The sequence below is a fragment of the Rissa tridactyla genome, chromosome 9 (genome assembly GCF_028500815.1).
Source record: "Rissa tridactyla isolate bRisTri1 chromosome 9, bRisTri1.patW.cur.20221130, whole genome shotgun sequence".
Classification (NCBI taxonomy): Eukaryota; Metazoa; Chordata; class Aves; order Charadriiformes; family Laridae; genus Rissa; species Rissa tridactyla.
Genome location: NC_071474.1, coordinates 43326015 through 43340460, shown reverse-complemented (window position 1 = coordinate 43340460; position 14446 = coordinate 43326015). Strand labels below are relative to the sequence as shown.

The following is a 14446-nucleotide window of genomic DNA, read 5'->3' as shown; positions in this document are numbered from 1 at the left end:
CTGACTGACTGACTGACCGACTCGGGAGACCTCCACATCCTTGAGCCCAGGCCACCAGGAGCATCCACCATGCTAGGGCAGCCCATCGCAGAAGAGGAGGAGGGGGGCGGACTGCAGCAGCAGCCCCCAGCAGAGCGGAGCGTGGAATGGCAGTAGCATGCAGACCGTGGGAACGGCAGGAGGTGGAGGAGGAGAGATGGAAGCACAGGGTGACTCAGACAGATGGTGGACATCAGACTCACGATGTTAGAGGCACAACTTGTTATGATCCTTCTTTTTTTTCTTTTCCTTTCATCATCAGAGACAAAGTAAAATAAAACTAAAGTATACGGGATTAAATTAAAATCACAGTTTTGTTTACATTATAAAATAACAATCTAATAGTAAGAATAGTAATATCAAATGAACAGTAATAATCAAACAAAACGGGAAAGAAGAAAGCCCTGGAGAATTCCTGCCTGGATGGTGCTCACTGATGGAAGGTTTGTGTGACTGGTTTTATTGTTTGGGGATCATTCCCTTGATAGCTGACTCCCGGTTTACGTATGTGGCCCAGTAGACTAAGTTGAAAATGGCAAAGAGGACTGGAAAGACGATGCGGGACATCTTGTCTACCTTGCTGACGCTGTTGTATGTCTTCTTACTCTCTGGGAGCTTCTCCTCTATGCGGGGCATCTTGGGGGGTACGTTGGTGGCAGTAGCAGTGGCAGCAGCACTCTTGGAGATGGTGGGCAGGCCAGGGTCCTTGGCAATGTTGAGGGCATATGTGGTGCCAACAATGTTGTAGGTGTTGTTGGTTTTCTTCGCTAGTGCCACCGGCTCTTTTTTCTAGGGAAGGTGGAAGAAAAAAACATAATAGAGATGAAGCGATTGTAGAACTGCATGGAGAACATTTTGCTCTCCGAGTTTACCTGCTTGCCCGGATGAGAAGATGGAAAAGGGTGTGAGGAGCAAGAGACCAAGAAGAAGACATTGTGGACGGGAAGGAAGATGTGGTGAGAAGATGGCCAGAACCCATGACATCTGCCACTTGAGGGGCTGCTGGATCATAAGGACGTGCTGGACTAGGGTGGATCAGCTACTTGGTGTAAGCCTAGCATGCAGCACGTGGCACAAAGAGGTCCTGGCAGCTAGGTCCTGCTGCAAGTAAAACAACTGAAGCCACATAGCTGGGTTTGTAGCCTCCTTGCAGCCCCTTAGATCACAGCAGTGGTATAAAAAGGTGTGTGCAGCTGCACTCGAGCAGTAGCTGCCCCAGACAGCTGACTCCTTGACTGGCCGAGTGCTGCCAGGTCTATCTTGCGTATTGCCAGGTCAGTATAAGTGAATGCAGGCTCAAACTATACAGACTCCTTGATTTCTCTCTCAACTGGGCAGTGTCCTCTCTTGCACGTGAGGTTCAGCCATGGAGAGATGATGCAGGAATGTAGTCTTTAGAAAAGAAGGACACCCTTTGTGGTCATCCTGGGGGAGGAACTTGATTTTCTGCTTTGCTGGCCTGCTTCCTGGGTCAGGTGAGAGGAGGAGACATCACAGAGGATTATAGTTCTTTTCTTTTTGTAGCAGAAAGCCAGTGGCTTTAAGAATGTGGGTGACAGCATCGCAATGTTTTTGCGCCATACTACGAGACCATATCACCCACTGCCTCAGTCCGCTGAATACTTCACAGGAACGCCTCGCAATTTAACATCATGATGTCCAAAATGCCTCTGGGACCCTTTCGAGCACCTCGTGACTGACCCAGGTAAGAAACAGAATAGATAGGAGGCATTTGCACTAACCCTGGATTTCAGGATTCCTCAACATGGCACTATAGGGCAGAGGGAAGCCTTTCCTCTTGCCTTCATATCTACGGGTCTCTGCAAATCAAGGGAGATAAGTGCATCTCTCCCACGAGGCTCCAGGGACAGCCACGCTGTCCTTGGTTGAAAGGAGGAGAGCTTGCATAGCAAATGGAAAAAGAGGCACTTATGTGTCAGACATGATGTACTGAAGGATGATGGAAGATGCCGAAGACACACGGTTCAGACGTTAATGAAGATGAGTGGACAGGAAAACAGAGCTAGGAAGTCATGGCAGGTGTTGGCCCAACTCTGGGGATCTTCTGTTGCTGTCAGGGACCTGAGGCCAGCTGCACTGTAGACCATATCGTATAAAGCAATCCGGGTCTACCAGGAGAAGCCAACTGAATGACATCTATCCATATGCAGACATCAGGCACCCTACACGTCCCAGCGCTCAGGTACTCCATATGGTGTCCGCTGTAATTACACCAAGAGGCAGCACTAGACCCAGCGATGACTCATGGTGAGAATCTGATATCTAAACTCAGAACAAGTTGTGACTTTTCTATTCAAAAGCAACTGCAACACAAGGTAAGGCTCATCCAGGCATTTCCCAGGGGTTCTTGGCACAGTCTTGGACGTACGTGTGAGGGAACATGTACAAAGTGGCCGTCAGGAGAAGGGGAGAGCATGCAGCCAGCAGGACCTGTTTGTCTCCCCACACTAGCCTGGGAATGGATAGCAGACACCATCACTGGGCAGCACTGGAAGCTGGAAAGGCCAGATTCGCCCAGTCTGCTCTTCAGAGATACTCCAAGGGCTTTAGCTTTCATGCTGTACTTCCATTTTAAATGTATCCACAATTACCATGGATATTTCTGGTTACCTTAGGAAATGAATTTTCCACAGTGATTTTTCAGAGGGACACTAAAAGCAGGCTTCTGTGCCGTCTTTTAAACCCCGCTCCAATAACATCATAACCAGGCCCGCAGCTTCGTAATAATGCCAGCAATTACAGAAATTAACTTGCTATTAGAAGGAGGTTTAAATGTCTTCAGACTCCCCATCAGACCAAACCACCGATCAGACCATATTCATAGTCTTTTATGGGCGAGGGTGTTCTGTTCTTTAATGATTAACTGAGCAGCTGATTTCTGCAATCATTAGAGCCATGTTAACTTGTACCCCCTGCACAGGAGGTGAACTTTTCCTGCTAAAGAGCTGACAAGAAGCAAATAAAGGACTAAAGACGTTTCACCTTTTAAAACATTTAAATATGCTTAAGTATGATTACTTATTAACACAGCTACAGGAGGTAATACAATAATTAATAATCAGTAATGAAATGAAAAACAGATTGTTGTTCGCAGAATGTAATTTGAAGTGCCCTGTGATTATTTTAGTCTTAATCAGCCACGTGATTTGTAACAGGGATAAGATGACTACAAGTGACAGGACGCTTTCAGCCTGGCTAGCTTTTCTGCCCCCAGAGCTTGGAAAGTGGACCCGAGATGATGCCTGGCCAAAGGCACCTGAAACCAGCAGGCTGAAACGGAGGAAAGTCGGGTAAATGTGGACGCTGTGTGTGGTGATAGCAAGCTGCTGCTCTTATTAGTGTGGGCCAGAGCCCCCAGGCATCAACTTGGGCTTCTCTGGACCTCAGATCAGGCTGTTCAGGTAGGGCAGAGGCTGGGGAGCCTTTTCCCAGCTGCCTATGGAGTCTTCTGCCCTGGTCACAGCTGGGAGCCTGGGTAGCCTTTGGGAAGCGCCCAGAGCACACGCTGCCTACGCCGAGGCACGTGCCCTGGGTGTGCTCTGCTCCTGAGACGTCAGAAAAAAAACGTTCAGCCTGAAGTTTACCGGGCTGTGCTTTACCCCTAAGTGTTTCAGGCGAGATTTTGACAACCAACCAAAGCAAAAACGTGCTCATTGCTGTCAGCTGCAAAGTAGCCCCCAGCCTTCCCCCTGCACCTTTATCTGCGAGGAGTCCTACTGAAACAGAAGAGAAGAGTGGAAAAACAGGAGGAAACCCCACATTCGCTTTGAAAACTTGTCCGATTTAAAACATCTACAATTATAGCCCTCTTTGGGCACAGGGAGGCTGAACCACTGCAGAAAGCTGTCTCTGTGCCGCTCTCCTGAGGGAAAAGCTGTGAAAGCTAGTCTAGAGATAAATATGTTCCCTGGATATTGCAGTCTGACAAGTTCTTCCACCACACACATACTGGAAAATAACAGCGTTTTTGTTAAATTTTCTTGTCTTCAAGCCTCTCTGTTGAGAAACTAATGGCTGAACCTCTAAATTATGGAAACTACTGGTTCTGCCTATAATCTGCTGGAAATTTAGTTCTCTGCACCTGCTCCTTGGCTAGAAATTTGGGTTGGACGCAGTATCCCTCTGAGAGGCCACTCTGAAGGTCACCATCATCAATATCTGCAGCACTTGAGAAATGCAAGGTATCAGCCACTTGCCATTCTAGGGAAAAGTCGCTTTAACGACCTCCAAGCAGCTCTAGTCTCTGACATACTTGTATCCTAGAATTCAAAGCCCAGCAACTGCAGTTCCTGTTCCAGCAAACGTCACTCCTTCCTCATGCCAGCCAAAGTTCCCCTCTGCAGCGTGCCAGAGACTTGATCCTATCAGAGAATAGAAGCAAAGTGTTTTACACTGGGACGCCTGTACCCTGAGCAGAGCCAAAGGCTCCAAACAAAGCAATCTTGCATTAACAAGCAGGCTACGGCAATGCCAGGTTCTTGTCAGCTGCTGGTGTAACCTTTGGCATCACTCATCCCTCCCATAGAATTGCAGAACTGTTAGGGTTGGAAGGGACCTTAAAGACAAAACACCTCCCACTAGATCAGGTTGCTCAGAGCCCCATCCAGCCTGGCCTTAAAAACTTCCAGGGATGGGGCTTCCACCACTTCTCCACCACAGGGCAACCTGTTCCAGTGTCTCACCACCCTCATGGTGAAGAACTTCTTCCTAACATCCAGTCTGAATCGACCCATCTCTAGTTTTAATCCATTCCCTCTAGTCCTACCATTACCCGACATCCTAAAAAGTCCCTCACCAGCTTTCTTGTAGGCCCCCTTAAGATACTGGTAGGCCACTATAAGGTCTCCTCAGAGCCTTCTTTTCTCCAGGCTGAACAACCCCAACTCTCTCACTCTGTCCTCACAGGAGAGGTGCTCCAGCCCTCTGATCATCCTCATGGCCCTTCTCTGGACACGTTCCAGCACGTCCATATCTTGCTTGTAGTATCTCTTCATTCAGATTATGTGGGACAGGGCCCAATGGTCTTATGCTCCCTGGATCACCAGGTAAAGACTCAGAAGTTGGATGGAGTCAATAATCAGCCCAACACACCACGCAGACAGTGTTGACAGAAAGAGGGTGAAATGTTGTCAAAGAATGATACATGGACTCTAGTGAAGATGCTGAGAACATAAATCACCCGCAGTGCTATGGAGAGCTACAGGGGATTGCAAGTGCTGTAGGACGGAGGACACATGGGCTGCAGAGCAAGGGAAAGTCCCAACAAAAACATATTTACAATAGTGAGGCAGAAAAAAAAAGAGATGGGTCTGAACCACGCTGTGAGTGTGTAAGACTTCAAACTGGTTGAAAATGGTGGCCTGCCAAGGTTGGTTCTAGTTCCTCTCTGTCGGCAAGGAGGGGATTGAAACAAAGATGCCACAAATGGAAAGAAACAAAGGAGAGAGAGGAATGATTCCTAAGTGACCTGGATCAAGGGGAAAACTTCAGAGTTGGTGAAGAGCAGGTCAGACAAAAAGGCTTTAGCCGGTCAGGGGAAAAGGCACCTAGTGTGAATGGTGAGCATGTCCATCACTTCCAAACTACAAGACAGAAAACCATGATGATCATATCAACAGAGGGATTGGAGGATACTTTTTGATGCCTTTTTCTAAGTGTAAAGACATGTGAAAAGTACATAAAGAGCCTGGACCTAACCTTCTCACCACTACGGGATCCTGTCTTAAGGATGAGAAGGATAAAGATCCAGGACTCCTCCTCCATACAAAGTGTGTTCTTTGTTCTCATGTGTCTGACTGCAGCTGCTTGTTTGTGTTGCGTCTTCTTGCCACTCAGGATTGGAGGGCAATGTCATGCAAGCACAGATACGAGCTAAGTCAGATTTTATGCATAGACATTGTGTTGCAGGTGGAAGTGGGTTTAAGTAAGTGTCTTCCAAAACACCTTCCATCCTGAGGAACAGACAACACTTTTTTGCAGGTAACTCCCCAGTAAATGTCATCCTTGCAGAGTTCATGAGTTTCCCAGTGGCGAAGTCACCATTAATGGTTGTCTCTCCGTACCCTCACTGTAACAGCCGCTCAGGAAGCGACCTTGTTGGCTCCAGAGGTGGCTATCCCTATGGTTGGGATGAATGGGATGCAATGGATCTCACTCTGTTCAGACACAGCCCTTCCTGTCCTGAAGTGGATCCTTTTAACAAGATATTTTGAGTATCTTGAAGACAGGGAGCTTTGCGGGCTACCGAAACCACTCATCTTTCAATCTCTTTGGCCTCTCACTCCTCCCCAACTACAGCCATTTCCCACCTTCCTCCTGATGATGTTTTTTTTTTTTAAATCATCTTTACTAACAAGTTTTCCATATTGGATCCAGACACTTCTCTCCAATTCGATCTGCACCTCTAGGTTGGTTGCAGCCACTCTGCCATACAAAAAGAGAGGAAATCCTTCATCCACAATTAGTGATTACTGGTGGCAGGCAGGAAAGGCTTGGAAAAAATTTGGGTCCGAGGAGCATTAGTCAAATCTTACCAGAGTGCACGCTAAAGGGAGTTTTTGGTGACATCTAGGGGGATATCTGCCTGCCTTTCACTAGAGGAGAACTGCAGAGCAGCTTCCAGCTAGAACCAGAACCCAATTGTGGCTATAGCCAGAACATCATCATGATCATTTATGATGCAGACATCAGCGATTCACTAAGATCAGCCCATCAAGTTAGATTCTACCTGAAAAAATGCTCTTTTCCCGTCTAAACCATTGGGTTGGCTGAAGGGGAGAAACAAAGACTGGAACCAGCCCTGAGAGAGCGAACACGCTGGGAGTGCCTGTCAGCAACCAGCAGCTTTCACACGGTAATGATTTCTTTCAAATGCGATGGGAAGCATTGCTGCTGCCTACATTTGAGGTGAGGGAAGGGCTGATGCATATTGATTTATTTTTTTTCATGTTCATGCAAGGAAACAATCAAACCTGGAGTGAGGATCCTTTCCATCACATCAGTAAAGAGCATTCTTTTTGGCTGGGGGGAAGGCTCTCCAGAGAGCAGGGCTCAGCCTGGGCTTGTCACTGGTAGTTTCACTCCTGGTACAAATACTTTAAAATGCCAATAGTTATTCTTCTGCCTCCTGCTTCTTTTGTGGTTTCAACCACCTGCCTTGTCAATTGTTTCAAGAAGAGCTAATTAAAGGCTGAAACTGAGCCAACGAGGCACCTTCATTGCGTAGCAAATTCACTGCTTGGAAATATTCAATGGAATAAAGACAAAAGGCAAATATGGTGACACATCATATTCCCAAGATCCCTGAAAGCCCATCAGTCTTCAGGGAGCTCTCTGAGCTGCAGGGACCAGGAAGGGGTTAGCCTTCTAAAATAAAGATCAGGCTTGGCTTGAAAAAACATCCACAAATTTGGAGTCCTTCCTGATTCTCCAGCCTAATACCAATTTGCAGCAAACTCACAAGGAGAGTGAAACATTCCTGGTCCTGCTTTGTTTTCTTGTTTGATTGCCACGTGCGCAAACACTCTGCGTGCTCTGACCCTATTGTTTCAGCACTGTTAGTCTTGCAGTGCTGGGTCAATGAATAAATTAAGGAGCACGCTGCTTCTATGACGAAGTGAAGCTTTTGAGCCTTTGCTGCTTTTTTCGCTGTGCCCAGTTCACATAATTGCCCAAGGCCGTGTGAATCCTGACTTTGTGCTGATTTGCCCATCCCTGAAAGGGACACGGTTGCTTTGAGGACCTGTTCTGATCCTTTGCTCAAGCCAATGACCCAGGAAAGGCTTCTCTCATCTCTAGAGGCCAGATTAGCATTATTGTTCACGATGGAAGTGGAAGACCATCAACTGGCCTCCTCGGGAGCCTTTCTGCCATGAGTCTGTTGCTCAGACCACAGCTGCAAAAGCAAACAGATAGAGAGAGTCCAAGAAACACAAGAGAGGCATTCAACACTCAGTGACGGCTGCGGTTCTCCATAAGGTCTCTGGTCTCCTGCTTTGACCTCCATACCAGAGAGATGACTGGCCGTTATCTTTCCAAAAGTTACGGCAATTCTGCCAGGTATTTGCATATAGACCCACAACAATTTTAAACAACACATTAAAATGCAAAGGAGTAAAATATAAAAGCTCCAGAACCAAGAACAAGGACAAAGCTGATTTTCAAATTGATTCAATAAATATAAACAAGGAGCGGCAGGCTACAGTAAGTGATTTCTCCGTGCAACCGAGATTAAATCAGTCGGGAGGGAGGGGACACGAGCAGGGGTAGCGGTGGCTGTCAGGAAGGAAGCTGCCGGAGAGGCTGATCCCAAGCGAGAAGGGAAAACGTGGGTAATGCCAGGCACTAATTTACTGCCAGTTGCCGTTTCTGATTGCTTGCTTCCCACCCACCCTCTTGGCCCGAACTCACAAAGCAGGAGCTGCCGGCAGCTGTGGACCTCCCCATCGCTGCACCACGCTTGCCCATGCCGGGGCAGACCTACAGTCAGGGATACCAGCCGCAGGGGACACAGCAGAGAGGGACCATCTGCCTTGGCCATGCTGGCATCCGTGGCATATCTGGGTTTGCGTGCCATGCTAGCAACATGGAGCGGGGCATTTACGGGTTGGAGGGAGAAGAAAGGAGAGAGGAGACCACCAGCGGAACAAGACCAAAACATGCACACATTCACGTTTCTACCGGCAAATGGTCGTACAGAAGGACAGAGGGAAAAGCGAATGGTCATGCCTGGGTGTTTTTCTCCAGCTAAGCACAACAACCAGCCCTCCAAGCCCTTCCTCCCTCCGCCCTCAAGAACTGCTCCAGTTGAGACCTGAGCTGGGGACCCCAGTAAGTAGCATCCAGCCTCCCGAAGTGCTGTGGAGCTGCATGTTACCCACTCCTGGCCCCAGCGCAGCTCTCTCGTGCAGCATTTCTTCACCGCCCCCTCCTCCCTGGCCTTGGCCACAGGGCTGACCTTCATCTCTTGGGCCTCCAGCACCTTCTTGCCATCCCAAGCCCAGCTGCGCTTGGTGAAGTAGTTGACGGTGGCAAATTCGATCAGCGCAGAAAACACAAAGGCATAACAGACGGCTATGAACCAGTCCATGGCCGTCGCGTACGCCACTTTAGGTAACGAGTTTCTTGCGCTGATGCTTAGTGTAGTCATGGTGAGGACGGTGGTGACACCTGTGGAAACACAGCAGGAGACGACGACGGTGTGAGACCATACACTCGTACCCGCCCAATTACTCCTCAAACCCCACAGCTGGCATTTCCATCATGTAAATTTGGGAGCCATCCTCTAAGCCATGTGGCCCACGTTCCCATTGGAATTAAGGAAGTCTTACCCAGCACAAATCCATGGTGCAATTCATAGAATAATGGAACAGTCCAGGTTGAAAGTGAAGTCAGCTTGTCCAACCCCTGCTTGAATCGGGGCCAACTTCAGGTTGCTCAGGGACTTCTCTGGTTCAGTTTTGAATATCTCCAATTCATATAACCAATGGCAAACATCTGCATTAGGATGAGATTAATCTTCCCCAAACTCCACCGACTAGATCTCTGCTCACTATAAAAGAGTCCTAGCTCACAGGTAGGCACCCGCATTCAATTCCTCATCTGCTCGCAGGGTAAGTTGTGTGATGATAGACCCAGCTCCCTCATGTAAAATATGCCATGGAGAAGCTTCTGGTTGCTTTTGCAATAAAGTAAAAATAATAAAACAACAGTAAAAAGGACAGCTAGAGGGTTGAGACCTTCATGGAGGACCAGAAACTGGCCACTCATCCAATGTGGTTCTGTCAACATTTTGGAAATGGTTTCTTGTGACCTGCATGGGTGGACACTTGGGATCCTGGGTCCTGCTGGCATGGCCAGGCACCCATCAGTGGCCCAGGCTGCCAGAATGAGTGTCACTATGATTTATTTTAAAAAAATGATCTGTTGCAAAATGCCTTTTAAAGCTTTTTTCATTAAAGCAAGCAACCATTGCTATCCATTTCCCCCAATAATGTGCTTTTCAATTAAAAATGCATTAAAAGCATTATAAAAATATTGACTAATTTTCACTTCCCTTAAGCCATACTCCTGGTAATTGAAGAGTTTTAATAATATTGTTGACAATACTTTCTGAGGGGCAAAAAAAGGGAATAAACAATTTAAACAATTGGAGTTCTCATTATTTTCTTAATAGGAAAGCAAGGCAATTTGGGAGCAAAGACATTTTTCACAAAAGTAGGTTTTAATTTTTCAGCCAGCCCTTTCCTGCTCAATCTGAGCTGCTACTCGAGGAAACTTGTCTAATTGCAAATCTCAGGATAACCATAGGAGGGAATCAAGTATCCTCAGAGAATGGCTTGTCCCCAGTGCCAGGGGCGCAGAGACACTCCAGAACGGATGCAGATGGAAGAGCCCACCTGGGCCATGGACAGATATGGGGTCCAGGTGTGCACTCTGTGGGGTTTACTTGTAAATGATTTACAGATGAGTGAGGAAAGCTCATCGATGGCTCTCTCTATGCCTGAGATGGTCCTATTTTCCACATGATTTCTGTCTGAGCTCCCCCTTTTCCATTCTGCTGGATGAAAACACCACTAAGGGGCTGTATTCCCTCTTCTTCACTGTTATCACTGTTCAACACAGCTCTTGCAGCCTGGATTGCACAAACCAGTTTGGTCATACTAACTGCCCAGTTCCCCACAGTTGCACTCGACCCTGGGGATCGCTGTGGGACCTGCATCACCGGAGAAGGGAGGGCAACACGGTGCTAAGGGGGAGAAGCTGGGGTCAACTGTAAATTTTAAAGCATGTTCACGACCTACGTTTCACAAGCCCCAGTGAACACAAACCCCACAACGATCCCCTTCCAGTTCGTTTAGGAGGGTGCAGAACCACCCGTGACCCTCCCTGCATCCCCTTCCAGTCCACAGCACGGGAACAAGGTCCGGGCCTGTGGAAAGTGTCCAGTAAGGAGGACATCAGCCTTGCTGGGTTTGTGGGAGTATTTCTATCATGATTCTTGCTAAAGAGAAAATGCTTCATGATCTTTGAAACCACACTGCTTTCTGTCTTGCTCAAAAACACGAGCAGGTGGTACCTTACATCCCCTCTCTGCGTGGTGACTTTTGTTCAATACACTCTCTGTTAAGCGGTGTCTGCTGGGCACTGTCGTTTCCAGGAAATACAATCCTGCAGCATCACACCTGGTCTGTGAGGGTGTGCGTGTAGATCCTGAACGAAAGGTCTTGGCAGGAAAGCACAAAGCCGTTCTGTTATTAAATGTTTGTAAAAGCTATTAATACATGTGCCGTGCCAGCCTGACCCTTTGCCTTGGAGAGAGGATCTGAAACCAGGTGAAGAAAATAATAACAATATATTTACCGTGCAGTTATACTGCCTCAGCCCAGGAACTTGCTATGTGGAGCTCTAACCAGGGGGACGTTAGCAATTTCAAAGGCAGAGCTTTAAATGCTTCCCCATGTACCTATCGTCTCCTCAACTCAAAAGCCAATATAGATAAGCAGACACAGCCAAATGCATATAATTAGATGATCAATACCTTGATTACTGTTAATATTTATGGCTTGGCTTGTAGCAGAAACATGGACAGAAGAATTTTTGCAGTGATTCAGTGGAAGCAGGGGCACTGGGAAGACACTGAGAACTACTCTGGGTAACGGCCAGCAGCTTCACTGATGCCGGTCAAGGCCTGGAGAAGACCAGCTCTGATGCTCCATCTATTTCCCATCATTTACGGTGCTTTTCTCCCCCGACCTGAGAGCATTCCCTCATGCTCGCAGACTCACCAAAAACCGTTCGGGCAGGAACAGACTCCCTGTTAAGCCAGAAGGAGACCTGGGACAGGATGACCGTCATAATGCAGGGTAGGTAGGTCTGGATCACAAAGTACCCGATCTTCCTCTTGAGGTGGAAGTGTGTGGTCATGACGACATACTCTCCTGCAGAGACAGCCGGTTGGAGATGCTGAGCTGCCAGTGCTTTCCAGGATGGGGCTGGCTGACCACCAATCCATCTCTAGACCACTATAGATCTGTCCTGAACAAACTTTCAAGTTCTTAGATGAAATTGCAGCGTATGTGTCATACTGTGGCTGGCTGGCATGCCCTGGTATCTGGCAGTAGGGCAGACCTCCCCAACGGCCGTGCGATGGAGGGATGGGTGCTGCAGTGCGCTGCCGGCACCGACTTTGCACGTCCTGCACGTGCACACACAACTGCACGCCCCAGTGTAGCCTGGGTGACCTCCACGCAGCATTTGTCAAAACGCTTCTCTGGAAACTTCCTTAATTCACTACAAAATGGTTGTGGGACAAAGGCAAATCAATGCCAATAAACAACGAGGCAATAGGGCTTTCCCTGTTCCACCCCAGGCACAAGACAGCTCTGGGGGGGGTCTCTTCCAACCCAGCTCCCATCCCTTTTCTGCTCCAGACCAGGGAGCCACATTGTGGGTAAAATCCCTTAATCCTCACAGTAATCCTAATCCAGACCCTAACCATAGGATTTCAGGACAAAGGATTTTATTTTCTCGGACAATCCTGAAAATATCCCACCTTTCCTCACTGTAACTGTCTCAATAATCAGGGTAAATTCTGCCGTTAAAGGTCTAGGCTGTAAACCAAAGAAACAGCTGTCCCTGTTTTCCCTCAATGCCCTATTCCTCCACTCAAAGCTCTGGATATTTTGTTGGATCATTGTGCCTTTTTGTTGTGAGCGTGGCTCTGCTAAATCATTACACGCAGGAGCCTTTAGCAGCTTTCTTGCCACTTCAGGTTATTCATCTGTACATTTTACTACAACTTAAGTAGAGAGATGGGCCAGATATTATGACATTTAGTTCCCTGGACTCCCCACATCTCCCCAAGGGAGGTGATATGAGTTGTTACAGACAGACACTATTAAAATCAAGTGCACCAGAGAGGAAATATCCTCAAATGAGAGAACTACTGGTGCATAGAGAAGAAAAAAAGAAAAAAAAAAAGGGAAAAGAAAAAAAGAAAGATGAGACACACATGAGATAACAGAAGCTATCAGTACCTGGATTCAGAGGGGAAGGGAGGAGCAGCAGATGGGAGAGAAAGATGATTAATATTGGTCATTAATCAGAGGAAACATTTGTTTGGGATAATCTTCTATTAGCTATGATAATATTTGTGTAAGCAGATGCAGTGAAAATCACACTAAACATTAGGTTGCGTTCGCCTCCCCTGCCCGCAATGTTCTCCTGAGGGACCGGAGAGGGATCCAAGACAAATAAACCCACAGTACCAAGAACTAGCTGGGCAAGGTGGGGCGAATTTTCTACACAACAGATCATTTTTAGATGCTTGAAATCAGTTTTCTAGAGGGGGTGGGCAATTAAGGCCCTTTCGGTGGAAACCGTTAAAAGCTAAACCCCTTACTGCCTCTTGTTGACTGCTCCAGATGTCCCCAGCAGCACATGGCTTGGGAAGCACTGTGACGCTCACTGCCCACAGGTACTGCCTCTATAGTTATGCCAAATCGTGACATTCAAAGCCCATGGGTCCCTCTCGTCTGCCAGCGTGCTCAGCCCACGCATTGCACCGTGGTCCCACAAGTACCTGTGCTGGATCGAACCATCTCTGTCCCAACAACGTGGCCCAGCAGGTCATACTGGTTCAGGCGAGAACCACCCTTCGCGACTTCCACTGATTTATCCTTCCCCAGTGTCCAGGTGTAGATCACCTCCGTCTTAGTGTAGGCATCTGCAGAGGAGAAAGAAGAATGAGGTTTACGCTTCTGCCTGACCTAAAATACACCAAAATTAGCCCGTAGACAAATTAATCTCTGCTGCGCATTCCTCAGAGCCACATGGCTGAGCACAGCCAAGCATGGACAGAGACCAAGGCAGTTCAGCAACTGTTAAATCAAATGAGCAAAAGGGAGCTGGGGAAGGAAGCTGGAAGAGGGGGCAGAGCACTGTCGTTGAGAGACACGCCGTCCCCTTGACGTGCTGACTCTGCAAGAGCTGGCTCCAAGCAGAGACGAGAGAGGAAGGCGTCCAGACCAGCAGGCTGCTGGGCCAGCAGGACGGCCACAGCCCTGCCATGCCAGGGACCAGGAGAGTCATGCTGGGAGCAGCTGGCGAGAAAGGCTGAATGCGTTGAATTTTAGGTTAAGGAGAAAAAGTTAAAAATCTTTACCCTCACTCGGAAGCAACCCTCTGCAAGCATCTCGGCTTTGGAGGTAGTGTGCCCTCCCACCAAGGTGCTTTTTTCCCTGCGTGACCCTGTGTTTGCCAGCCTTCCAGGCCAATCCACCAGGCAGCGAGGGAGGGCAGCGCTGAGAAAAGCCGGCCCGCGCATCGCAAGAGACACAGCAGGCAAGTGCCGCTGGGCCGCCGCATGGAGGAGCGCTGGGCTCAG

General features: G+C 48.1%; 1 protein-coding gene across 1 annotated transcript in view; it reads right to left on the bottom strand.

Annotated features, from left to right (window-relative positions):
• Positions 1 to 235: 235 nt before the first annotated feature.
• Positions 236 to 14446, bottom strand: part of GABRA3 (gamma-aminobutyric acid type A receptor subunit alpha3) — a 61307-nt gene continuing 47096 nt past the window's right edge. Inside the window, exons 6-9 of the mRNA XM_054214484.1 lie at positions 13643 to 13786; positions 11847 to 11999; positions 9017 to 9228; positions 236 to 828 (exon numbers count right to left, since the gene is read on the bottom strand). Of these exons, the coding sequence (XP_054070459.1) occupies positions 499 to 828; positions 9017 to 9228; positions 11847 to 11999; positions 13643 to 13786 (839 nt within the window). The 3' untranslated portion in view covers positions 236 to 498. The remainder of the gene's footprint in view (positions 829 to 9016; positions 9229 to 11846; positions 12000 to 13642; positions 13787 to 14446) is intronic.